The 26,342-nt window shown below is 48.3% G+C and overlaps 1 protein-coding gene across 3 annotated transcripts; it reads right to left on the reverse strand.

The window, feature by feature from the left end:
• Positions 1-16,431: 16,431 nt before the first annotated feature.
• On the reverse strand, positions 16,432-26,111 carry LOC123163677 (uncharacterized). 3 transcript variants are annotated; one of them, XM_044581034.1, is made up of 6 exons: positions 25,713-26,111; positions 25,531-25,617; positions 24,571-24,660; positions 24,382-24,468; positions 17,714-19,397; positions 16,432-17,117 (listed from the first exon to the last, which is right to left on the reverse strand). In XM_044581034.1, the coding sequence occupies exons 1-6, from the start codon at positions 25,758-25,760 to the stop codon at positions 16,792-16,794; spliced, it is 2,322 nt and encodes a 773-aa protein (XP_044436969.1). In that variant the 5' UTR covers positions 25,761-26,111; the 3' UTR covers positions 16,432-16,791. The 3 variants fall into 3 exon arrangements, with proteins under 3 accessions (XP_044436969.1, XP_044436970.1, XP_044436971.1); XM_044581035.1 differs by having other exon boundaries at positions 25,531-25,650; XM_044581036.1 differs by lacking the exons at positions 25,531-25,617; positions 25,713-26,111 and adding an exon at positions 24,762-24,846.
• Positions 26,112-26,342: the final 231 nt, after the last annotated feature.

Genomic DNA, 26,342 nt, shown 5'->3' on the forward strand with positions numbered 1-26,342 from the left:
ATTCATGGTCCCCTGCACCTCTCGACGATCCGGAGAAATCCTCTGGGATGACACCTCGAGGAAACTTGCGGAGGCGTCTCGCTCTCTATCTTCTCCGGCGGCAAATCCCCTGACGAGGAGGATTGTCGAGGGAGATCGCGGGCCGGACTGAAACACATGATTTAATGTTATTCCCACAATTCATAAAGGAGTGGATGTATGTAAAGCATCCTCAGGTACTTACGATTCGGCAAGGGGCTTGATCCGGGGGCGGGGCTTGGGGATATCCTCGGCGTCCGAATCCGAGTCATCCGAAAGGGATAGCTTTCCCCTCTTGGGTGCCCTCGCCTCCGGGTCTGCGGAGGCCGCCCTCTTTTTCCATTTGAGAGGAGGGTTACCTTCTTCCTCCTCCTCCTCGTCCTCGTTTTCATCTCCCTCGTGAGAGGAGGGAGCCTCGGACCCTCCGGACATAGCGTCTGAGGTACCTTCATGGTGGAGGCCACTTTCTGCCTCCTTGTTCTTCTTCTTCTTGTCCTTCTTTACCGGCACCTGGTATGGCGCCGGGACCGGCATCCTCATTAGGAGAGGATCGGCTGAGTCTTCGGGAAGGGAGGCCGGACACCTGATCTGCTCCGCCTTCTTTGTCCAGACCTGTTTAAAGGGTGGAATTGTTAGTGTATCCCCTTGGATTAACGAACCAAGCTATAGGCGGAAGCTTAGCCCTTACCGGGGGGGCCGGATGGTTGCAGTCAAGGCCAATGTCTTCGGACGTCTCCGGCCATGACTTTTGAGATTTAAAGAGCAATTTCCAGATCTCTTTGTGCGTTGTGCCGAAGAATCGTTGCAGAGTTCGCGGTCCTTCCGGATTAAACTCCCACAAACGAAGAGGCCGTCGCTGGCAGCGAAGAGTTCGGCAGATGAGCATCACCTGAACCACATCAGTGAGGCGGGTGTTCTTCTCTATGATACTTTTGATGCGCTTTTGCAGCATCAGCACCTCATCGATCGATCCCCAGTCTGGACCCTTGTTGGTCCATGACGCGAGTCATAGAGGGGGTCTGGACCTGATGCAGGAGTGGCCGCCCACTTGGTACCACGGGGTTCGGTGATATAGAACCACTCATGCTGCTATGTCTTGACGGTATCCACAAAGGCCCCTTTAGGCCAGATAGCGTGAGGAAGCTTACTCACCATGGCCCCGCCGCAATCCGCGTGCTCCCCGTTGACCACCTTCGGCTTCATGTTGAAGACCTTGAGCCATAGGCCGAAGTGTGGGGGGATGCGGAGAAATGCCTCGCACATGATGATGAACGCCGAGATGTGGAGGAAGGAGTTCGGGGCTAGATCATGAAAATCTTGCCCATAATAGAACATGAGGCCACGAACAAAGGGGTGAAGGGGAAACCCTAACCCGCGGAGGAAGTGAGGGATGAACACAACCCTCTCGCCAGGCTCTGGAGTAGGGATGACTTGCCCGTTAGCCGGGAGCCTGTGTGCGATTTCCGTGGTTAAGTACCTCGCCTCCCGGAGTCCCTGGATATCCTTCTTCGTCACGGAAGAGGCCACCCACTTGCCCTGAGAGCCGGATCCGGACATGGTCGAAGAACGTGGTGGCAATGGAGAAAGATTGAGACTTGGGCGCTAGAGCTCAAAGATGAGAGGGCTAAGGAGGGAGAAGGCGTGGGGTAAAAGACGGGTCCTTATCCCTTTATAATGGCAACGAATATCAAGCGACCTCGCACAAGCCTTAAAATTTGCCTATTCCCAAGGGGTCGGGTGGATGGCACAGTTGGATTACCCAAGCCCTCATTGATGAAAATCCCGCAATAAGGGGACATGATCTCTGCCTTGACAAGACGTGTCACTGGAAGTTGCGTCTCGAAACGCGAAATGGGAGGTTGAAAAATGATTTGAAATAATGAAGTGGCCAGACATAATGTCTCGCCAAAAAAGTTGTCAGAAGACACGACCCATTTTTGTCTAACTATTTCGCCCTTGTGGTTCAGGATTATCACTATTGTACAAAGTCGGATATAGTTCTTTTGGTCAAACTACTTTGAAGTGTTCGGAGGAGGAACCCGCCTTGCAATGCCGAAGACAATCTGCGCGCCGGACACATCGTCATTGAAGCCTAGTTCGGGGGCTACTGAGGGAGTCCTGGATTATGGGGTCCTCGGGCATTCGGGCTATGTGACATGGGCCGGACTGGTGGGCCGTGAAGATACAGAATAGAAGGCTTCCCCGGAGTCCGGATGGGACTCTCCTTGACATGGAAGGCAAGCTTGGCATTCGGATATGAAGCTTCCTTTCTCTGTAAACCAACTCTATACAACCCTAGCCCCCTCCGGTGTCTATATAAACTAGGGGGTTTAGTCCATAGAGCCAATCATAATCATACAGGCTAGACATCTAGGGTTTAGCCATTACGATCTCGAGGTAGATCAACTCCTGTAACCCCTATACTCATCAAAGTCAATCAAGCAGGAAGTAGGGTATTAACTCCATTAAGAGGGCCCGAACCTGGATAAACATCGTGTCCCCTGCCTCCTATTACCTTCGATCCTTACATGCACAGTTCGGGACCCGCTACCCGAGATCTGCCGGTTTTAACACTGACAACGACTTGGTCCTCTTTTTTTCTTCCAAACAAATCTCACTTCGTATGTACAACCCTGCCTCGCGCTTCGGCCTGGCACTAGTGGAGAAAAGCCTAGCTATAGCGTGCCAAAAACAACATTGGTGGCGTGGACACCCGACGCCACCAATATGGCGCCAGTGTTAAAAATTAGCACCGGCGTTGGCACCTACGCCATCAGTATTTTGGACGGTAATGGCGTGGCCTGTTTTCCACGCCATCAGTATTAGTCATCAGTTGTGACGTTCCATGTTTTCTCGACGCTAGTATTTTGATTTACAAATTTGAAATAAAAGCTCTACATCAGCGATTTCAGCCACAATGACAGCATAATCTAGTTTCAGAATAGTCACCTAAATCCACTATACATAAATAGTCCCAATGACAGCATTTAAGTTCAACAATGCACTTGTTGATATAGTTCAACAAAGTAGGCAAAGTAGCACACATATGAATGTACAAGTTCAAATAAATAGAGGTGATAGTGACATGATATATATCTTCCATGCAAGCCAACTAGCTTACTACGACTTTTCAACGGGCGGAGTCAGGGTCATAGTCCGGAGTAAGTGCACCATCATCGCTGTCAACAGGCTTGTAGTAGACCATGATCTCGTCACGATCGTAGTCGAGGTAGAACGTGGCTATCTCCCCAGCTTCCATCTCGTAAGCATCTGCAAGGGCTTTCCAACCAGGGCAACCGAAGTAGGTGTGGTTTGCATCGTTGGTGACAAGACAATTGAATTTTTGGGTCGTCAGCATCTTCATGAGGGTGCACTGAAATGTGATGGTGGCATCAACTGGAACTTTAAACTTCTCTAAGAAGTCACGCCTTGCCCCGCAAGGGATGACCTGAGCAAAATTGAAAGAAAGAAGTAGCTAGCTAGTTACACAATTGTCTTGTCATGCATGAAAATCAATCAAAACATGTTCAAACAAAAACATACCGTCCTAGTGAGGAAGTCATTCGGCAGATCTATGAAGAACTTCTTATCCCTTTGGCATCTCACCGAACCACAGGTCTCACATGGGGCATCCATTTACTGCTTTCATGCAGGAAGTTGAGAAAAATAAGCATACATAAGATGCACATAAATATAATGCAACATAATAAGCAGTTAGTACGAACTAGCGCTATCCACCCACTAGTTATTAACACATACGTACGTACTTGTAATAAAACAATTCTACAAACCATGCGTAGTTCAAACATAAAACATGCATAAAGTTAAACAGTTCATATGAAATAGGTAGCGCGCTAAGCTAGTGGCCAGAGGGACCGGCCTCGTGGTCGTGCCCAGTCGACCTACGACGACACCCCTGCTGACCCTGCTCCTCACGCTCCAAGGCATCCCAGTCTATGGGATCCTCCTCTGCGCTCTTCCTGGCTACATACTGAAGTAACATCATCTTGTTGGCCTCCACGAGTTTGTTATCTCTCGCAAGCTCGCTCACCAATGGGTCGAAGAACTGTATCTCGGCCTCTCTACTCTCCTTCTCCTCAAACCTAGTGCATATCCTCATGTCCTCAGGTGCGAGGAACAGCGTGAACTCACGACACTCAGGGAAGTTCAGATTCCCCCTTCCTAAAAGAACTCTACTGCCATGGCATCATAAGCGCGCGCCGCTAACTGCGGGTTGTCCCAATGTCCAAGTTCATGGACCACATTGTCCTTCCTAATGGTGGCATAGTACTTATTTCCCTTCTGTCGCACACCACGAAACTTCGGGGCCATCTGTGACGATGCATATACATATATAACTAAACAAGTTAGTAAAAATGGGCATATTAACGAGAAATACAATAGTCTACAACTACACACTATAGATTCTTTCACCACAAGTACACTACTAGAAATACAATAAAATTACACTATCTAAAATCATAGTCTACAAGTACACTACATTATTTCACCACAAATACACTACTAGAAATTTAATAAAATTACACTATCTAAAATCATAGTCTACAACTACACTACATTATTTCACCACAAGTACACTACTAGAAATTTAATAAAATTACACTACCTAAAATCAGTCTACAACTACACTAAAATTTTACACTACTCGTATACACAAAATTCTATATTTTTCTACACTACTATTACACTACACTAAGTAGAACTCACCCACGGCAGCAGTAGACAGCGAGGAGGCGTTGCGGGCGATAGGGCCGGGGGCGGTGGCAGGGGTGGATGCGGAGGCGACGGCGGCGGGGACGGGGGCGGTGGCCGGGGTGGATGCGGAGGCGACGACGGGGGCGGGGACTTCGACGGTGGAGGCGGGGGCGACGGCGACGGGTGCTTCGGCGGTGGAGGCGGAGGGGACGGCGACGGCGACTTCAGCGGTCGAGGCGAAGGCGGCGGCGGTGGAAGCAGCGGAGGCGAGGGCGACGGGGGGAGGGGCGCCGATTTAATGAGGATCGTCGGTTGTGGGTTGGGGTGTTAATTTAATCAATATCTCCTGCGGGGGGCGGTGGGGTAATTGCTGGCGTTGGCCTACGCAGCCAACACAATTGCTATCTTATTGTTTAGTTTATTAATATATATGTTTAGTTTATTGTTTCATTTTCCTATTGTTTATTGTATTGTTATTTTTACTAATTATTTTATTATTTTATTTCCTATTGTTTATTATTTTATTGTTTTATTTTCCAACATCGACCGATCTCATTAATCTAGCATAGATACATAATAGTTGAAGGATTAAAATAATAACATATATATATATATATATATATATATATATATATATATAACTTCTAGTACTACACACTCTTGATCTAGACTAAGAACATCATCAGTGTAATGATTCCCATGAGAAAAAAAGCTGGCACCGATCCAGCAGAGAGAACGCGGCCAAGCATAACACCACCTAAAAGGGCATATTGAAGCATCTTGAATTTTTGGATTTGGCCACGCATCACATTAGTCTTCAGCTGCATCTTATCTATCTGTTGTCTTAGTTCACCAATGGAGTACTAGAACAACTCGCTCACGTACTTCTACACGAGATCAACCCATATCCATGTGTACCAATATTTTGTCCCTAACGCCTATGGGTCACAATATACACACATATATTAATGATCGCGAATTGTGCAAATTAGCAGAATATCGAGGTATTTTCTATCATATTACGTACCTTTCCATGGTTACCGCAGTTGTAGAACTCTCGCTCTGTATTACTTTGTGTGTGCAACATATGCTTATCAGCAGGTCATCCACAACCGCAAAAAAGCAACACAAGTGCCCTCGCTCGATTCCTGGCAGCTTCGGCGCTGGTGGCATAGCTGCCGAATCGTCGAAGGGACATCCCGCTGCAGCGGGATGGTTCGCCAGACAGGGCTAGCTGCATTGGCCGTGGAGAGCGCATGTCGGCGCCAACGGGGCCAGATGAGAGCTCGGCCAAGGCGGCGGAGTCCCAAAGTTGCGAGCCACGCTGACGTGGGCTCGAGCTGGCGGCTCGTGCCGATTCGACAAGCTCCGGTGGGTCCATTGTTACCAAAGCAGCTGACTAAGAGGGAGTAGAATTTTGTGGAGAATGGAAGTGAATGTGATAAGAAGAGCCAACACATCTATATATACGCACAACTCAGTGCTGGCAATCCGGGCAAAGACACGACAGCACAATGTAAAGTATCTATGGCGTGTTTATAAATCGCACGACAACAATATGCTGCAACTGGTCACGACAACTGGGCCTACATAGTAGTGGCACAGTATGTATTGCCAGCGTCAGCAATAGTAGCTTATAGCTGGTGTACCAATTTGGCATACGCCAGCAATATTTGGAAAAAATAGTGCTCGCGTTGATGAAAAATGGCGCAACACAAACGGAACTTGTGGCTAGCCGTTTTTCCACTAGTGTGGTACGGCTAGCCCCACCTGGGCCAGCTTGCCAGATGGGCTGCTTGCCCGGACCGCTGCTCTATAGCGCCAGCCAAACATGGGCGTTGCCCACCCTGCACCAGCGCCCTGTTTGACCTCCGCGTGGCCTGCCACGCTACGCATGCCAGTCGCTTGTACAGGGTTTACCGCCGGAATTCCCTATTGGACACACGTTACGTCAAAGTGTAGACCTTTCGCACAGAGACCTAGTGTTTGAGCGATGACTTGGGCCGGCCCATTAAAGCGTTGCAGCGATTCTAGTTTTGGGAACCTTCTAGAGTTTCCCAGCCGGTTTTTCTGGTTTGGGGAACCTTCTAGAAGGTTCTCCGAACCGGTTTTTTAGTTTCTTTTTTATTTTTATTTTTTCTTTTTAGTTTTTCTATTTATTCTTTTTTTCTTTTCTTTTCCTTTTGCCGTTTCTTTCTTATTTTTCTTTATTTTTTCATTTCTTCCATTTTTTTCATTTTCAAGTTGATATTTGTTTTTTATTTTATTTTTTGATTTTGAAAAATGTTCACCTTTTAAAATATGTTCACATATTCAAAAAATGTACATGAATTTCAAAAAATGTTCATGTATTTCAAAATTTGTTCAGAAATTAACAAAATGTTCATATTTCAAAAAAACTTCTGGAATTGTAAAAAATGTTTGCGGTTACAAAATTTGGCCTAAAATTTCAAATATGTTTGCGTTTGGAAACTTGTTCAGGAATTTTTAAAAATGTTTGTCGTTTAAATTTATTGTTAGATATTTCATGAAGTTCAAAAAATGTACAGGACTTTCAAAAAATGTTCATGTATTCCAAAATTTATTCACAAATTTAGAAAATGATCATATTTCAAGAAAAACTTCTGGAATTGCAAAAAATTGTTTGCGGTTGCAAAATTTGGTCTGAAATTTTAAAAATGTGCGCGTTTGAAAACTTGTTCAGGAATTTTTGAAAATGTTCATGGTTTCAATTTTTTGTTAGATATTCCATGAAGTTCCATTTTCAACTTTTTGTTCAAAAATTCAAAAAGTGTTCAAGATTTCCATTTTTTAATTTCATGAAATGTTCTATTTTTAAATCTTTGTTTAAAAATGAAGAAAAAATGCGTTTAAAATTTTGTTCGGAATTTCATAATTTGTTCGTTACTTCAAAGAATGGTTCACGTTTTTCAAAAACATTTTCTGCGGTTTCAAATTTTTTGTTCGCATATCCAAGAAAATGTTCCCTTCTACGAAAAATTGTTCAGAAATTCAAAAAATGTTCACACTTTTTCAAAATATACACCTTCAGAAAAAATGTGCACTTTTTTAAAGATGTTCCCCTCTAAAGTAACTAATTTTGATTCAATACAGCAGACATGTTCGGTTGTCGGGTGTGCTAGAACCTCCTTTGCCAAAGCCCTTTTGAAATACCTTCTTTTTGAACCTTTAGAAAATACAAATTATTTCAGATGTGCGATGTTCTACTGCAAGCAATGCTTGTCAGTTGGAGTGGCTGGTTGCACGCGTTCGTAAGTCGTTGGTCACTGGTTCGAGCCCTGCCATCGCGCATGCCTTTCTTTTTGCTTTCTTTTCCTTACAACGGTACAGCACAATGGGCCGGCCCAGTCAGGCTGCTTCCTTGTGCGTGGCAATGCCAGTTTTGACACAGAGAGCGTCCAATAGGAGCTCCCTTTGCCGCCGCCCGTACGCTACCGATCCGATCTCGACGAAAGTCGAACGTATCGAAGATTTCCGTTGTACGGACGACGTCTCCGGATCACTTCGGTCTGTCACGACCATGTTGACAATAATCATGACATCGAATCTCCTCCTCTAGACGAACGCCTCATACCTAGCTTTGATACCACTTGTTAGAATAAAACCGAGGTGTTACCAAGGACCAAGCAATCACACCAACACGGCATCGAGATTTGTTAACGAGTTTCAGCGATATGGCTACATCCCCGGGGCCTGACTATGGGCGCTCCTCCCCGTGACACAGACACAATACCATACACCAGCCACCCGGACGCCGGCACACGCCGCCGGCTCCCCCTGTTGGTTCGGTTCGGTTCTCTCCACGCGTGCATGTGCATGCTTTCTCCCTTAATTTTCTGACGATGATCGGCTCGGTGAGTGTGCGTGTCGACATGTAGGGGTGGAGGGCATGGCTGTGGAGGTGGACAAGGGATCCATGACTATCGTCGGCCGCTTCGACGCCAAGAAGCTTAGGGACCGCGTCGCCTTGAAGACCAGGAAGAAGGTCTAGCTCATCGGCGACAAAGACAACAAGGGTGACGGTGGCGATGGTGGGGACAAGAATAAGTGCGCCGACGGCGAGGGCAAGCAGGTGCCGGACAAGTAGGAGGAGGAGAAGGAGCAGGACAACAAGTGCGGCGGCAATGTCGGGAAGGGGAAGGGCGGCAAGGACAAGAACAAGCCGACCATGGTTTGCCCTTGAATCCTATCTATTCTCTTCAGTCGACTCGCATCATGTCCCGCTCCCATTTGTTGCAGTGTTTTGCTGATGAGATTGCTCTGCTCGACCGATCGTTCGATTTGGTTCATGGCAGCCGGTGATCGTCACGGTGGTGCTCACCGCCGGCCTCCACTGCGCCGGCTACATGCCCCGCATCCACTGCAAGCTCTTCAGGATCAAAGGTATCCGCAGCTCCTCTTCCACTTGCCTCGTCCTGCATGCATGCTAGGTTCTTGACCGAATTCCCCGTCCGTGCGCATTCACATCGCCGAGCACGCAAACGCCACGGAGGGGGTCCGACCTGCTCCAGGGCGCGTTCGGCTCCCTCGTCTTGGCCACAGCTTCACCTACCCGCTCGAGACCGACTCCTCCTCCACGGCCGCTGCTGGGGTGTAACACACCAGGAAGAGAAAGGGGATCGGGTAGCTGAGGGAGAGCGAGAGAGACTTGGGGAGGAAGAAGAACTGCGTTAAGAGGAATGATTGGGGCATGAGGTTTACAGCTAGTCACATCACATGCCCCAAGCCACAGCCGGCTGGTTCCTATTTAAACACTCCCTTCTCCTCTCCTCTCACCCACTCGCTCGACTTACAGGTGGGACCCGATCCTTGCCACGTCACGCTGGACAAGTGGCCAGGCGTGACATTCTCCCCTCCTTGAGACTGTGCCTCCTCCTGAGAGCTTGCGTCGTCGTCCTCCCAAATGCTCGCGTCTAGAAAGCGCCGGAGCAAGACGTCGAAATCCTCCCAGGTGACTGCGAGAGGTGAACTGTCACCCCACTGCACCTTGATCTGAACGACTGGTGCATTGCCCCTCTTCATCATGCGTCGCTCCAGAATGCACGTCGGGGCTGCGCTGGACACGGACAGGTCTGGCACTCGTGGCAGCTCGGCGTACACTGGAGTGTAGTCTGGCGTGAATGGCTTCAATTGGGAGACGTGGAAGACTGGGTGGACGCGGCTGGGCGCGGAGAGGTCGAGCTTGTACCCCAGGAGCCCGATTTTCTCGACGATGGTGTACGGCCCGAAGAACTTGTAGGTGAGCTTGGCACAGGGGCGGCCGACGACGGACTGCTGCACATACGGTTGCAGCTTCAGGAGGACCTACTCACCCACTTGAAACTGGCGCTCGGTGCGGTTGCGGTCGGCCTGCTTCTTGAAGCGGTGCTGGGCGCGTTCGAGTTGGGCGCGGATGTGCGCCGTGTGCGCCGCCCAGTTCATGTCGTCGCAGGTCATGGCGTCACTAGGCCATGCCGTGGTTGCCCCCAAGTTGGCCTCCTTGCCGTACAACGCCTTGAATGGGATGCAGCCGAGCGATGAGTGGAAGGTGGAGTTGTACCAGAACTTCACCATGGGCAGCCAGTGACGCCACTTGCTGGGAGTGTCGTGCATGGTGCACCGGAGATACATCTCCATGCACTGGTTCACGCACTCGCTTTGCCCATTGGTCTGCGGGTGGTAGGCGGTGGAGTAGAGCAACTTCGTGCCAGCGCCCGCGAGCAGCTCCCGCCACAGATTGCTGGTGAACACCTTGTCGCGGTCGGAGACGATCGACGCCGGCACGCCGTGGAGTTTGACCACATTGTACCAGAACGCGCGTGCCACCTGCGACGCATGGAAGGGATGGCGCAGCGGGATGAAGTGGGCGAACTTGATGAAGCGATCGACGACGACCATGATCGTGTCGAAGCCCTCTAATGGCGGCAGCCCTGCGACAAAATCCATCGTGAGATCCACCCAGGGCGCCGTAGGAACAGGCAGAGGTGCCAGCAGCCCGGCCGGCTTGGAGAGCTCGTGTTTGGCTTGCTGGCAGGTGGTGCATTGCTGCACGAATTCCTCCGTGTCGCGCTTGAGGCCACGCCACTCGAAATGCTTACGCACCCGCTGGTACGTTGCGGTCGCGCCAGAGTGGCCGCCGACCGCGTTGTTGTGGAGCGCGGCAATGAGCTTGGTGCGGAGCGCGGCATTGGCACCAATCCAGAGCCAGCCGCTGCGGCGGATAACGCCTTGGTGCAGCTCGTAGCCATCATCGTCCGGGATGGTGATGGCCAGTTTTTGCAGTCGCTCTTGTGCGTCGGGGTCCGTGGAGTAGGAGTTGAGCACTTCCTACCGCTAGGCCGGCTGGCACGTCGAGAGCGCGGCCAGGTCGAGTTGCTTGCCGACGCGCGACAAGGCATCAGCCGCTCCGTTGTCCAGTCCGCGCTTGTACTGAAACCTGAATTGCAGTCCCACCAATTTCGCCATGGCCTTGCGTTGGAGCTCGGTCTCCAAATGTTGTTTGCCCAGGTTGCAGAGGGACTTGTGGTCCATGAGGATGTCGAAGGGGCCGCGCTGCAAGTACGGGCGCCATTTGTCGATGGCCATCATCACCGCCAGAAATTTCTTCTCGTCGGTAGAGAGTTGCTGGTTGCGCACTCCCAGGGCTTTGCTGAAGTAGGCGACCGGGTGGCCTTCCTGGACGAGCACCTCGCCCACCCCTGTGTCGCACGCGTCCGTCTCGATCGAGAACGGCTTGTCGAAGTCGGGGAGCGCGAGCACTGGCGTGCTGACCATCGCCGTCTTGGGCCGATCGAAGGCCGCTTGAGCTTGCTCCGTCCAGGCAAAGCCTTTCTTGGTGAGCAGTTGTGTCGGTGGCTTGGCGATGATGCTGTAGTGCGGCATGAATTTTCTGTAGTAGCCGGTGAGGCCCAGAAAACCGCGCAGCTCGGTGGCATTTGTCGGCGTCGGCCACTGTTCCATCGCACTCGTTTTCTCCTTGTCCGTGGCCACACCCTCCTTGGAGATCACGTGGCCCAGGTAGTCGATGTGATCGGCGGCGAACATGCACTTGTACTCCTTGACATAGAGCTGGTGTGCACGAAGGAGCTCTAAGACGATGCGCAGGTGCTCCAGGTGCTCCTCCATGGTCTCACTGAAGACGAGAATGTCATCCAGAAAGATGATCACAAACTTGCGCACATACTTACCAAAGATGGCATTCAGCAGGCACTGGAACGTGGCCGACGCGTTCGTGCGGCCGAACGGCATGACCCTGAACTGGAATTGTCCGTGGTGCGTCTTGAACGCCGTCTTGTACTCGTCCTCCTCGCGCATCCTGATCTGGTGGTAGCCGGCGCGCAAGTCTAGCTTGGAGAAGACCGCAGTGCCGACCAATTCGTCGAGCAGCTCATCGATGATGGGCAGAGGAAACTTGTTTTTTATTGTCCCATCGTTGAGGCGGCGATAGTCGACGCAGAACCGCCAGGTGCCGTCCTTCTTCTTGACCAGCAGGAGCGGCGCGGCATACGGGCTCACACTATGCGTGATCATGCCGGCGTCCAGCATTTCCTTGACCTGGCGCCCGATCTAGTCCTTCTGGAGCGGTGAGTAACGGTATGGGCGCGTGTTCGCGGGGACCGCGCCCTCGACCAGTGTGACGGCGTGGTCGTACTGGCGGTGTGGAGGGAGCCCTTGCGGCGCCGCGAACACGTCGGCGAACTCCTCCAGAAGATCAGCGAGCGGTGTCTGGCTGGCACACTTACGACATGGTGGCAGTGCGCGCCCGCACGTGTCCACCATGGCCATCGCCCAGACTTCGTTGCCCGCGATCATCTTGCACAGCTCGTCGGGTTTGATCGCCTTGAGGGTGGTGGACGTCTTTGTGGGCACGCCACGGAGCGTGACCTCTTCGCCGTCGTGGGTGAACTTGACCCACTTGTCCTGCCAGTGACACGTCATGGGGCTATGCTGGGCGAGCCAGTCCATGCCCAGGATGCCGTCGTAGGCGCCAATGTCCAGCTCGCACATCGGTGTGGCGAACGTGTGCCCATGCATCCACCACTTGAGCTCGGGCACGATACGGTTGCAGGTTAGACGGTCACCGTTGGCAACGCGCACGTCCACCCGCGGCATCTCTTCCGTCGCTAGCCCGAGGCGATCGACGAAGGACTTGTTGACGAAGCTGTGTGAACTGCCCGAATCGAGGAGAAGTAACATGACCTGGTTGCCCACCAGCACACGCAGGCGGATCGTGGTCGCCGAGTCCGTGCCGTCCAGGGCATGCGACGAGAGGAGGCAGCACTCGGGAGCATCCCTAGCAGAAGCGGGCGGCTGCGTGACTTGTCCAGGGTCGTCGAGCAGTTGTAGGGCGTGGATGGTGTCGTCAGAGAGCACCTCTCCAAGATCACCGATGCTGATGGTGAGCAGCTGGGCGGGCTGGGCGCACCGGTGTTCACGCGAGTAACGGTCGCCGCACTTGAAGCACAAGTTATTAGCGCGTCGGTAGTCGCGAAGTTGCTGCTCGCGTGCGTAGTTGTCCGTGGGAGCGCGGTTGGGCACGGCCGCCCGTGGCTGTGGTGGAGTCGTCGCCGGTGGAGGCCGTCCCACTGGCGTGATGCGTGGGCGCGCGCGCGTCGTGCCCAGTTCCTCCTCTTGAATGCGCGCCAACACCGACGCCCTAGTGATGCTCGAGGGCGCCTGCAGCCGAACCGGGGCGCGTAGCTCGTCCTTGAAGCCCAGGATGAACTGGGTGACGAAGAACTTGGTGTTGATGGACGGGTCGAGCGCGAGCAGATGGTACATTTGCTCGTCGAACGCCGCGCGGTACTCGGCGACAGTGGTAGTCTAGCGAAGTTGCAGCAGCTTGTGCATGACCACCTCAAACTTGTCGGCACCGAACTCCTCAAGCACGGCGGACGTGAACACTTCCCAGGTGATGCCGCGATGTGTTTGACGAAATTACTACAGCCAGTGCGCGGCTTGGCCTTCGATGTACAGCGCCGCGGTGGCCACCCAGTTGTGTGGTGTGACCTTGTATAGCTCGAAGTACGCCAGGCAGCGATCCAGCCAAAGGTACGGGGCGGAGCCATCGAATCGAGGGAAATCATGCTTTGGTGGCTTGTGGTAGTCGTTGCCGTAGTAGCCCGCTGTTGGAGAGGGAACGGCAGCCGGAGCGGCGAATCCGCCCTGAGGAGCCACTGGAATCAACGAAGGTCGATGGTCTCCGAGACGCGCGTGGGCGGTCGCCGGGCGGCCTGGGTCGGCGGCCACGCGCGGCGAGTGTGGAGGCGGCGGAGGCAGTGGTGGGGGTTGTTGCGGAGCGGCGGGCTGGTGAAGCACGGTGGTGACCGACCCCGATGGCGATGCAGAGCCTTCCACCATCTTGCGGGTCGCGTCGACGTCTGCCTGAGTCAGATTGATTTGTCTGGCGAGTCCGCGCACGTCCTGCGAGATCTGCGCGTTGAAGGCGGCCTGAATCTTGATCTGCTTGTCGTGGACCGCCTTCTGTTCGTCCATCTTGGCGAGGAGAGACTCGAGCATCTTGGTGATGTTGCTGTTGCCCTCGTCCATGGCGGCCAGCACCTGACGCGTCGCCGCTGAAGCTCTGGAGGGCGCCGTCGCCTTGCTTGGAAGAGATCGAACCCCGCGACGATTTCGGGTGCGCTTGCCGGAGCAGCACACACCGGCGCGGTGGATGTTACCGATCTTCAACCAGTTCGACGAGGAGAAAATTTTTTTGGGCGATTTTGGCTCTGAGTACCAACTGTAACACACCAGGAAGAGAAAGGGGATCGGGTAGGTGAGGGAGAGCGAGAGAGACTTGGGGAGGAAGAAGAACTGCGTTAAGAGGAATGATTGGGGGATGAGGTTTACAGCTAGTCACATCACATGCCCCAAGCCACAGCCGGCTGGTTCCTATTTAAACACTCCCCTCTCCTCTCCTCTCACCCACTCGCTCCACTTACAGGTGGGACCCGATCCTTGCCACGTCACGCTGAACAAGTGGCGGCCAAGTGGCCAGGCGTGACATGGGGCCGCGTGGTAGCGCCATGCAGGCGGCCTTCGCCAACGCCTCTGTCTCGTCCCTTGCCGCGGGGGGCTCCCGAGCGTGCGGCATGGTGTCTGCTTGGTGCTCTGCTCCAGCTCGGGCGCGTGCGTGCTCCCACAGAGCGACCTCGACCCCCACAGGCTCGCTATCGGCGACTCACACGCGTGCGGGCTCCGCGGCGCTGGAGCCGAGGACATCCTTTTATTTCTCCCACTCCAGCAGCCAGCTGACAGATAGGCCCTTGTGTGCAAGGATTTTTTGCAAAATGCGATGCCACGCTGTGCACACAGTCATCGTCGCGTGGTGATTGACCAGTCAACCAAAAACGTACACAAATCATACACGGGGCCATCATTTAACAAGTTTAGCGATCATATTTCGGGTATTTTGAAGTACAAGTACCAAAGTGGGTTCCAGCGCAAGTTTAGAGATCGCTGGTGAAATTTTGTCATCCACATTACAGTGAAGAAAAACCCTAATCCACTATGTACTGCCTGAAAATAAAACTAATTTACAGTAGAATATACTACTCACCTTGGCGACATATTTTTATAGAAGAAACAACTTGAGTGCGAGACTTGAACCTAGGTGGGCTCACTGCACACCCGCATAGCTTACTAACAGAGCGACATTATGTTTTCCAAACATAGTTATAATAACTTGGAAATTCATCAGGGTTTCTCCACACATACAGACAATGACTTGGAAATTCAGCAGGGTTTCAACAACATAACAAACTTGGTTCCAGCAGGAGTTCAAGAAATAATAAACCCTGGAGATTCAGCAGACCACGACAGTACCAAAGGGAATGCCACTAGTGAGCATCCGACAGATTACTGCTGCACACCATTACAGCAGCATACACACACATACACATTGAACATATAAATCACGCTAGACAACTCGCCATTCTGAGGCATCCACGCGTGCCACGCTCGTTGGGCCCTTCGATTCTTTTCCTGTAGCTCTGTTTTGGCCGCTGGCGTGAGGTCAACCATTCGTTCTTTTGTACATACATGTTTGGTTTGGAAGTGGCTGTCGAATGGGCCTCTTGAGCCATGGGCCCAGTAATTAGTTGCTTTTTATCATGACTAAGGTGTACCTCGTTCTGGGTGGAGTGAGCCGAGCCCTAGAAAATATCCGCACTGCCTCCTCTCCTTCCTCCCTCTCCTTTGCGCCGCCTTCCCAATCCCCTCCTGCACGAACCCCGGCAGAGAGAGAAGATGAGAGAGAGAGAAGGAAGGAGAGGAGGGAGAAAGAGAGAGGGAAGAGGAGAGTGAGGTGTGGCGGCTGACGGCAGAGGGTCACCGGCCGGCGTCGGCCTGCGCCGGCGAGGTCGGGCACGACCAGACGGTTGGCGGCGGCTCGACCCCTTCCTGGATCGGGAGCTGCGAGGAGGCTGGGGCTCCTGCGCGATGCACGGAAGGCTGCACACCGCCTCCATCTCCACGCGTGCAACAGCAACCCCGGGAGGAGCTCGAGTCGCAGCGGTGGTCCACGGCGCCATCGTCGGCAAGAGGAGTGTGGGCTGCAGAGACGGCCAGCTCCGTCCGGCTTTCGCGCTGCCGTCCATCCACCCGAGAAATCAGCCCCCACGTCCTTGCCTTCATCCTCTCTCGCTGTCACGCACACTCTCTCCTCGGTCCTCTCACACACGCGCTCGTGGCCGGATATTTGGTAATTTCTTTTCTGAACATAAATAGATATTTTGCCCCCACATATTTGTTGTTTTGCCCAGCGGAAAGGTGGATCAAATATGGAAGACGTGAATTTTCAATAGTGTGAAAAGCAAGCGCTGGTCTTGTTGAAGTTGCATTGAATTTCTGTGATACCTAAGAAGTACTAATGCTCATATTTTGCAATTTTCTCTCCACATCTTTCAGACACGGGTTCTTGAGGAAAGCAGGTACTGCATTTTGTTTGTGTCAACTATACTGAATCTGCAAAGCCTTTTTTGTCTGCCGAGAAATTCATACTCTGCATTAACGGAGGAGAGGCGAAAGCATCACTCCAGGCACAACTGAAGGCCGTCACTCAGTCAGTGGCGACCCAGCGGCTTGTTTCTGCGGCCTGATCCAGTCGTGCAGCACCAAGGTGACCCTGCCGTGCTGCTTCATGGAGGAGCCATGCAGGAGTGGGGAGGCGCGCGCGAGGACGCTGTTGTAGTGGACGTACTCCTTCTGCCGGAATGTCTCTTGCTCGGGCAGCGTCATCTCGTCCCACTCGGCGTGCAGCTTCTCCGACAGGCTCCAGTCGATGTTGTACCTGGTGGCGCCGAAGCACGTCTGGCTCAGGACGCGCCTCGCCAGGGTCTGCAGGTCGGGCACGCGAGCCCCGTGCGTCGACCACCATTGAACTGCAATGGGGTGAGAAACGTGGTAAGAAGATAGTAATTCATGTAGTATGTTGTGAACTGATGAATGAAATGGTGATGATCTCAGTGAGGGTAAGCTTGGGTTTGAAAGTTGAAGTGAAAACAGAAGAAAAGAAGGCTCATGTACAGTTTAAGCAGACCATAGACGCCAGTTTGCAACTTGCAACATACTCCTATGCTATAGAAATGCAGTTGAGAAGCTAGGCTATTGCAGAGAAGTAATCGTTCCACACATTCATCTGTTAACCTTTTAACTTCCATGCTACTATTATTTAAACAACCATGTTGATAAGAGTTAGTCTAATGCAGATAAGTCGAACATTCTACACATGTTGAGTTTGCATACAAGTGCATTGTGACATGATATGTTTGTGCCATGTTCACATACTAACTAAATATGTTTGGCGCACTGTATGTTACAGTGCACAAATGCGCATATCAGATTACTTGGAGGGCCTCGTGACACTATTCCAGCTCGCTCTAAAGATTGAATACAAGTACATATGACACACAAAGGCACTACTGTCAGTGGCTTGTTAGGGAGTGGGCATTTTGCAAGAGGTTAGGGTGTAGCTCACCTTGTGGTAATTCCATGATTTGCTGCATTGCTGGATCTGTGTCAAAATAGCCCAACTTCTTCTCATACACTTTCAATTGTGCAGATGCTTTTCTGGCATTGTAATGAGCCTTGCCCAGTTGGATTGTACAGGCCGCGATGCCGCTGCTGATCTCAGTATCAGGCTTGAATCCAGCTGTGTAAAAGATCCTTGGGTTTAGCATCTGACCAGCAGCATGGAGAGGACTATGCAAGTAATCATCCCATATCCGATCAATCATACACCAATAAAAGTCACTTTCATCTCCGATATTGAGAGATATCTCTTCTTTTGCCCTATCCATGGCTTCATACAAGATACCCATCGGACAGATATCATATTCCAGTTTATACAACACACTGACAAGTGGGTGTGTAACCTTGATGACTTTTGCAGCAGCATGCCAAAATTCATCGTCTGTCTTTACTATGCTCTGGATACGCTCGAACAAATCAAGACAAGCCCAACCAGAGGAAATCCATTTAGGCGAGTTTAACATCTGCACCAGATCTACTCTTGCAGAAACTAACCTCTCTAATGTGATGAACATTGCCACAAATTTTAAATAAGAACTGCTCAAAATCTCCTCCTGAACATACCTTCCTTTCAGTTTCATTGGCAGTGCATGGTCATATAAAAACCTTGTAATTTCCCTTGCCTTCATTAGGACTTCACTGACATGCTTGAGCGCTGCTATTTTCTCAAGCAGAAGGTTGATGCAATGGTCAGCACATAGTGTGAAGAAAAAACTATCATATTTATTTAGCACATACTCCCGTGCCATCTGCATATGGGGTGACACGTCATTCATGACAATCTGAACAATGTTATGAGCACCAACATCTTCAACCACGCGAGAAAGCATTGATTCTAGCTCATCAAAGTCCTCAGTGATTTCAGAGACGTCAATGGATCTCAGGAACAGCGTAACTTTGCTGCAGTGCACCAGGACACTTACGAAGCTTTTGGTACACTTGCTCTTCCAACTATGCACAATTACAGTGCAGCCACTTGTTTGCCACTCTTGCTTGAGTTCCTTTGCGCGGTTCTCAGTTTCTCTTAGTTGCTTCTGCAGAATAGCTTCGTACGTAGGCATTACAGCCCCAGGCCCATGGGAAAACACAACCATCTCCTTCAAAGATGATGAATGGAGAACACCAGGCTCAGGTGCAGCTTCGGAGAAGAACTTGCCTATTGACTTTGCCAACTGAGAATCGAAGTAATCACTTGTCTCAACCTTGGGTTTCGGTTGACAAGAACTATATGTGATTTCCTTGGCCTGTGTCAGATCCGGTTGATAATGAACAAAGCAGCGGTTGTTATTGGACACAGTTGGTTGTAGCTGTGGTTGCTGGACTTGAGGAGATGGAAGGGCTGGGTTTGTGTGAGGAACCTCATCATGTTCTTGCTTCAGCGTTTTTCCGAGCATCTGATCTTTCTTGCGATCCACAAGTGAACTCCTTAAGCTTGTCCTGACACTGTCCGGTACTAGGTTGCATGGACGAACATTGCCCCTGATGCCTGCTAAATGTTCCTCTAGACGGCTGTAACTACAAACCACCTCACCGCAGTAATTGCAGCTCATTCTGCTGCCTTCCTCATCAATGGTTTTGCCATGCCTTTCTTTTCCATGATTACTTGTCTGAGGACCTTGTGCGGAAAAAACCTCAAGAAAAGCAATGAGAGATACTTCAGTAGTGCAAAAATTAAAATGTCAAATTCCCAAAACATGAGTGCAACATTTCACCAATGATGAGATTTCATCGGCTTCCTGTTAATGACATCACATAATGTACTGCTATTGATGAATTTACCACATGTGAACAGAGAAGACTGTGATCCAACTAAACACTGTTAAACATAGTGTCACTGGGTGAAACAGTTTGTTCTGTATTTTTTCCGATAAAGAACAGTTTGTCTGTATAACTCTTCAAGAAGAGCACAGAGAGGCGTGGTCAATGGCTCATAGTATATTTACCAACAGACTGGAGGCATGAGCTTGTTCAAAAATTACAAGTTCAGGGCAACAAATCTCTGGGCACCCATGCAATGAATTAACAACAACTTCAACAGGGCAGTCAACAATTGGCCATTTTCACCATGGTACACTCCAGAAACATGTAACTGTAACTAGATTAGACAGTTGTTCCTCACAAACAGACTAAAATTCGATGCTTACAATCCTGAACGATTCGAATGAACCATACGAAATATAGTTCGGTGCAAGTAGAAGGTTAACTATTTCGGTACTATCCCACAGGACAATTGGAGTAATATTTACTTTTTCAAAGATCAGTGATATGGTATAAACATAAGACTGCATGATGATCTTACCCCCTCTGAGACCAATGGCGAGTAGCGACTCTTTTTTCCCGATACTAAAATCCGACAAAATCATAGCGCCTCCCCTCAAAGTTTTAGCAATTCCTTCGAATCGGCTTCAACGCCTTTCGAAATCCAACATGACGCTACCCAACTCCCAAAATCAGACAAAACCTAAAGCGGAGAAAGGGGGATTCTTCCTCAGCAGAAAGCCCTGAGCAGCATCGCGGGTCACAGCCCACTGCCTATTTCCCTCTCGCCGGCTTCATTCCAGAATAGAAGATCGTGAGGAATTTCCATTACTTACCATTTTTGTCCCCTCCGGCGCGAGAACAAGGAGGGGTTCGCAGCAGGCCGCCGCCACGCCGCGCAGCACCTCGACCTGCCTCCGAGGCGCTGGGGGCGTCGTCGACGGAGTAGCGGGGGTTTGACGGTGATGAGCCCGATCTCGCGCCCCGCCTCCTCTCCTTGCTGCGCTGCGCGTCGTGGTCTCTGCTGCGCTCTGGCTTTTGCTTTTATGATCAGCGGGTGGCAGAGAGGAGGGAGGAGGCGGCGAGGGCGAGGAGGGAACTCAGGTTTTCGGGGAGAGATGGAAAAGACTATGACTGTATGCCGTTTCTGGAAACTGACGAGACGACGCGTTTCAATCGCTGGACATTCACACTAGTGGGTGAGTGGGTGGGTGGGCAACAATTTTATTTTCTTCGTACATAACGTATATACGGTGAATCTATATTCTAAAATATGTCTATATACATCCGTATGTGATAGCCAATTTAAAATCTCTAAAAAGACTTATATTTAGGAACGGTGGGAGTACATTCATCCTTATCAAAACATGCATGCACAACTTACTCGTATGAGCACCTAATTATCGGGAACGTCACCTCCCACCTAACGCAAATCACCGGAAGGTTTGAAATAAATCCATGAAAATGCAAGCACCACTCTCAAGTCTGAGACTTAAACTCTGTTGGACAGCGGATATTATTGTTCTCCTAATTATCCAACCACATGTTGGTTCGCGAAACAAATTTTGTTGGACAACAACATATCATTATTCACGAACCAACCTGTGGTTGGATGGTTAGGTGGACAGTGGTATCCCCAGCCCACCAGGGTTCAAGTCCTAATGCTCGCTTCAGGATTTTCGGTGATACGCGTTCAATGTGAGGAGATGTTCGCATCGACTACGAGACGTCTATGATGACTTCGTAAAATCACAAGATGATATGCCGGCTCAGTCTCTCAGAGGTGCTCAAAAGGATAGGGTGTCCATGTGTGCATTTATAGAGGTAAGTGCATGCGCGTATATATGAGCGCTTGTGTTGATGTTAAAAAACATTTCATTCTTTGTGATCCAACATGTGGTTGGATGATTAGAGGTAGTGGTATCTCCAGCTCATCAGGGTACAAGTCTTGGTGCTCGCATTATTCCTGAATTTATTTTAGGATTTCCGGCGATGCGCTTTCAGTCAGAGGAGACATTCACATCGACAACGAGGAGCCTACGATGACTTCGTAAATCTCAAGATGATATGCCAGCTCGGTCTCTCAAGGTGCTCATAGGGGTAGGATGTGCGTGTGTGTGTTCATAGAGGTGAGTGTATGCGCGTGTATATGAGCGCTTGTGTCTATGCTGATATTCAAAAAAATGTTTCATTCTTCTTTACCATAATAATAATAATAATAATAATACACTTTTAATACTTACATCAGCAAATATTCATGAAATCATGATTGCTTTGAAATTAGACAGGATATTAATTGCGCGCATATATTAGGTAGGATATTATATACGCATTAATTGTATGACTAGCGCTCATGTTGATACTTGGTATAATATGAATTGGGCATTGAACACGTCAAACGCTCATCATTGGGGCAATCTAGGTCATTGATTGAACTGGTTTGATGGTCAAGATTGATTTGATACGTCCTTTTGGGTCTTTTATATTGGTATATCTCAACTACTTCAAAAGAACGTAAGATTTCCATTTCACCTCTTTTTCATCCAACTTTTTTTTATATACATCTCACTCTTTTCTTCTCCTCTTTGATTTTTCCCTCCCATTTGTGATTTTTATCCTATCAATTCTCCCTAAAAATAGAATCAATCGTTTCATGTTTTATTAACTTACCATAAGAAAAAACATATTCTGTTTGGTAAGCCATTAAATTCTTAGCAAATAAGTACTTAACAATAAAATATCTATCTTCTCTACTTACTTAAAAAGAACATAAGGTTCTCATTTCACCCCTTTTTGTTCAACATTCCTTATATACGTCCCACCCTTTCCTTCTCCTCTTTGATTTTTTCCTCTCATCTATGATTTTTCTCCTATCCATCATCCATAAAATAGAATCAATTGTCTCATGTTTTTTTAACTTACCATAATAAAAACATATTATGTTTGGTAAGTCATTAAATTCTTAGCAAATAAGTGCTTAACAATAAAATGGCAGGTAAATCATGACGATTGCATAAAAAAATTGCTAGTAACTAGGCCAAAGATGATTGACTTCATGCCATTGGTGGATTGCTTGGAAAGAAGAATGACAACAAGTTCCTCCTTCCTCAATCAGGGTGAAAGATTGCAGTTTCTAAACTCTGCTTTGTCCTCTATGCCCATATTCTATCTTGGCAGTTTGTTAGCCCCCCCCTAGAATTTTAACAACTGGAGAGAATCCAGAGACAATGTCTATGGAGAAAGCATAGAGATGAGCCATCTCCATATTTAGCAGCATGGGACCTGATCTGTAGGCCTAAAAGCAAGGGGGGGGGGTAGGGATTTTGAACTTGGGGTCCAGAATATTGCTCTATTGCTCAAGCATACGCATAAGTTTTTGAACAAGATGGATCTGCCATGGGTATCTCTTGTTTGGAATACATATTATCATGGGAGGGTACTAGAGGGTACTGCCAGCTGTGGATCTTTTTGGTGGAAAGATATATGCAAAATGCTGGATCATTTCAGAAACACAACTTGGGTGCAAATTAACTCTAGAGATTCAGTTCTGTTTTGTTCTGACAGATGGATGCTTGGTGATTCTGTGACAACATTGCAATCAAGGTTTCCAAGGCTATTTTCTTATGTGTAAGATCAATGGATAACTGTAGCTGAAGCCTTTCAAGCACATGATATCTCAGAGATGTTTCATTTACCTTTGTCTGAATAGGCATATCATGAATATATGGCAATTCTTGCAATGATGACCACTCACAATAGAGATTTGGATGCAAATGATATATGGTACTGGCAGGGGACATGCAATGCTTTTAAACCTAAGATATTCTATTCCTTCATGCATTCTACCTTGTCATTTAATCCTCTACTGCTATGGATCTAGAAATCATCATGCACAATGAAAATAAAAGTGTTTGCTTGGATGTTGATCATGGACATGCTTAACACTAAAGATATGGTCGATATGAGGCATTGGCATATGGATGATGGGGTTAATTGTGTTCTTTGTCCTCTGCTGACAAGGGAAACCAGAGGCCATCTTTTCTTCCACTTTAATTTTAGTGTGAGAGTCTGGAATTATCTTCAAATCTGTTTGCCACAAGGAGATGATATGAGCAACATTGTGTTGCAAGCTAAACGAGATTTTGCAAAAGCTTTCTTCACTGAGGTGGTTTTTATTGCCTGCTGGAACATCTGGATAGTCAGAAATGCTAAGGTGTTCAGTCATGAAAGGCCTAGCTTTAATAAATGGAGAAGTGCTTTCATCCATGATATTACTCTCATGCAGCATAGAATCAAACATGTCTTTAGAGATGAGTTATTGAGATGGATTTCTTTTCTGCCTCCTTAAGGTATTGTCTTGTAGTTCACTAGTTTTTTAGTTCTCTAGTTTTTTACTTTACCACTTTGATTACCTCTTGTAATCCATGTAATCTGTAACTCTTTTTGGCAATAAAGTTAAAGTGCTGGGGGGGTGTTCCCTATAGTTTACAGTAAAAAATAATAATAGGCTGAATTAGAAGCTAGTAACAATAGGCTGAATTTTTTAGTGAATCCCTAGTGAGGTGGTTGTTGTGTTGGATAGATGTGCCCTTGATTGGTTACTTCATACAACTTCATCAGCATAGACACATAATTCAAAATATCACCTTGGAATAATTCTAGTCACACATAATTCAAAAGATCACCTTGGTATAATTCTAGTCGAATATCTTAACGCACTTACTACACTTGAACAATAAGATTTGCATAGAAGCCTAGAAAATAGGCATTTAGTTCTAATACGATCTTGGAAAAAAAACAAATATGGTATCAACAGAAACCTTTTATGCTCCTACTAAATAAATTGCTTTCCCTTACCTTTGACTTTAGACATCGTATTCTCCATTCCAAAAGTGGCATCTTAAAGCACTTACTACACTTGAACAATGCGATTTTCACGAAAGCCTGTAAAATAGGAATTTAGTTCTTATATGCTCCCTAGAAAAAGCAAAAATGGTATCAACAAAAAACCTTTATGCTCCTACTGAATAAATTACTTTTCCTTACCTTTGAATTTAGACCTCTTCTTCTCCGTTCCAAAAGTGGTACCTTAACACACTTACTGTACTTGAACAATAATGAGATTTTCGCAGAAGCCTGGAAAATAGGCATTTAGTTCTAATATTCTCCCTAGGAAAAACAAAAATGATATCAACAGAAACCTTTATGCACCTAATGAACTAATTATTTTTCTTTACCTTTGATTCTAGATTTCTTCTTCTCCGCTCCTAAAGTGGTATCATAATGGACTTACTACACTTGAACAATGATATTTTCACGGAAGCCTATAAAATAGGAATTTAGTTCTAATACGCTCCCTAGAAACGACGAAAATGATATCAACAGAAACCTTTTATGCTCGTACTGAATAAATTACTTTTCCTAACCTTTGATTTTAGATTTCGTCTTCTCCGTTCCAAAAGTGGAGTCTTAATGCACTTAGTGCACTTGAACAAAAAGATTTTCGTAGAAGCCTGGAAAATAGGCATTTAGTTCTAATATGCTCCCTAGGAAAAACAAAAATGATATCAACAGAAACCTTTATGCTCCTAGTGAATAAATTTCTTTTTCTATATTTTATTTTAGACCTCGTGTTCTCCATTCCAAAAGTGGCATCTTAACGCACTTACTGCACTTGAACAATGAGATTTTCACAGAAGCCTGGAAAATAGGCATTTAGTTCTAATATGCTCCCTAGAAAAAACAAATATGGTATGAAGACAAAAATGATATCAACAGAAACCTTTATTCTCCTAGTGAATAAATTACTTTTTCTATGTTTTAGTTTAGACCTCGTGTTCTCCGTTCCAAAAGTGGCATCTTAACGCACTTACTGCACTTGAACAATGAGATTTTCACAGAAGCCTGGAAAATAGGCATTTAGTTCTAATATGCTCCCTAGAAAAAACAAATATGGTATCAAGACAAACCTTTTATGCTCCTAATGAGTAAATTACTTTTCCTTACCTTGGATTTTAGACCTCGCCTTCTCCGTTTCAAAAGTGGCATCTTAACGCACTTACTGCACTTGAATAATGAGATTTCCGCAGAATCCTGGGTAACATGCATTTAGTTCTAATTTGCTCCCTACAAAAAATGGTATGAGTAGAAACCTTTTTTCTCCTAGTGAATAAATTAATTTTCCTTACCTTTGACTTTGGATCTCGTTGTCTTAGTTCGAGATGTAAATGGAGCATGGCCTAATAGTTGGGCAGCGACTGTGGTTCGTCGGGAATACGCGAATGGTGCAGTGCGTAGGTGCCTTGGAATACCACAAATCTGAACTAAGAGGAAAACATAGACGATGGATCACAATTATGAGGGCAAACATATCAAGAGAGTGGTGGTGGCAGCAGTGGGTGGAGGAGAAGATAGCTAGATCTAGAGAATGTTCGTGGTTGCGGTGGAGGAGAAGATTGTTTGGTCTAAAGAGTGGTGGTGGCGGCGAAGGGTGGAGGAGAAGATGGTTAGATCTAGAGAATATTGGTGGTTGAGGTTGGAGGAGAAGATAGTTAGGTCTCAAGAGTGGTGGCGGCGGCGGGCGGGGGAGAAAATAGTTAGGTCTAATGTTGATGGTTGTGTCATGTGGGGCGAGGTGGCTTTATAGCTGTGCGGTTTGGGACTAGGAGCGCGGCTGCGATCCGTGTGATGCGGGGTGCGGGGCGTCGAGTGAGAGATGGGTGGCGGGGAATGGGAAAAAGGGCTGCGCAGATACATGACGTGGCGGGGGAGGTGTGTTTCATTTTTTAGGGTGAGGCGGGGTGTGGTGATGTGAGGAG

The sequence above is a fragment of the Triticum aestivum genome, chromosome 7D (genome assembly GCF_018294505.1).
Source record: "Triticum aestivum cultivar Chinese Spring chromosome 7D, IWGSC CS RefSeq v2.1, whole genome shotgun sequence".
Taxonomy (NCBI): domain Eukaryota; kingdom Viridiplantae; phylum Streptophyta; class Magnoliopsida; order Poales; family Poaceae; genus Triticum; species Triticum aestivum.

Coding starts and splice junctions, on each gene's coding strand:
- LOC123163677 (XM_044581034.1), bottom strand. CDS start 25,760: ATGCTCCATTTACATCTCGAACTAAGACAACGAGATCCAAAGTCAAAG. Junction 24,661..25,530: donor GGCGAGGTCTAAAATCCAAG/GTAAGGAAAAGT, acceptor CCTATTTTCCAG/GCTTCTGCGAAAATCTCATT. Junction 19,398..24,381: donor TACGATGTCTAAAGTCAAAG/GTAAGGGAAAGC, acceptor GCTTTTCTTGAG/GTTTTTTCCGCACAAGGTCC.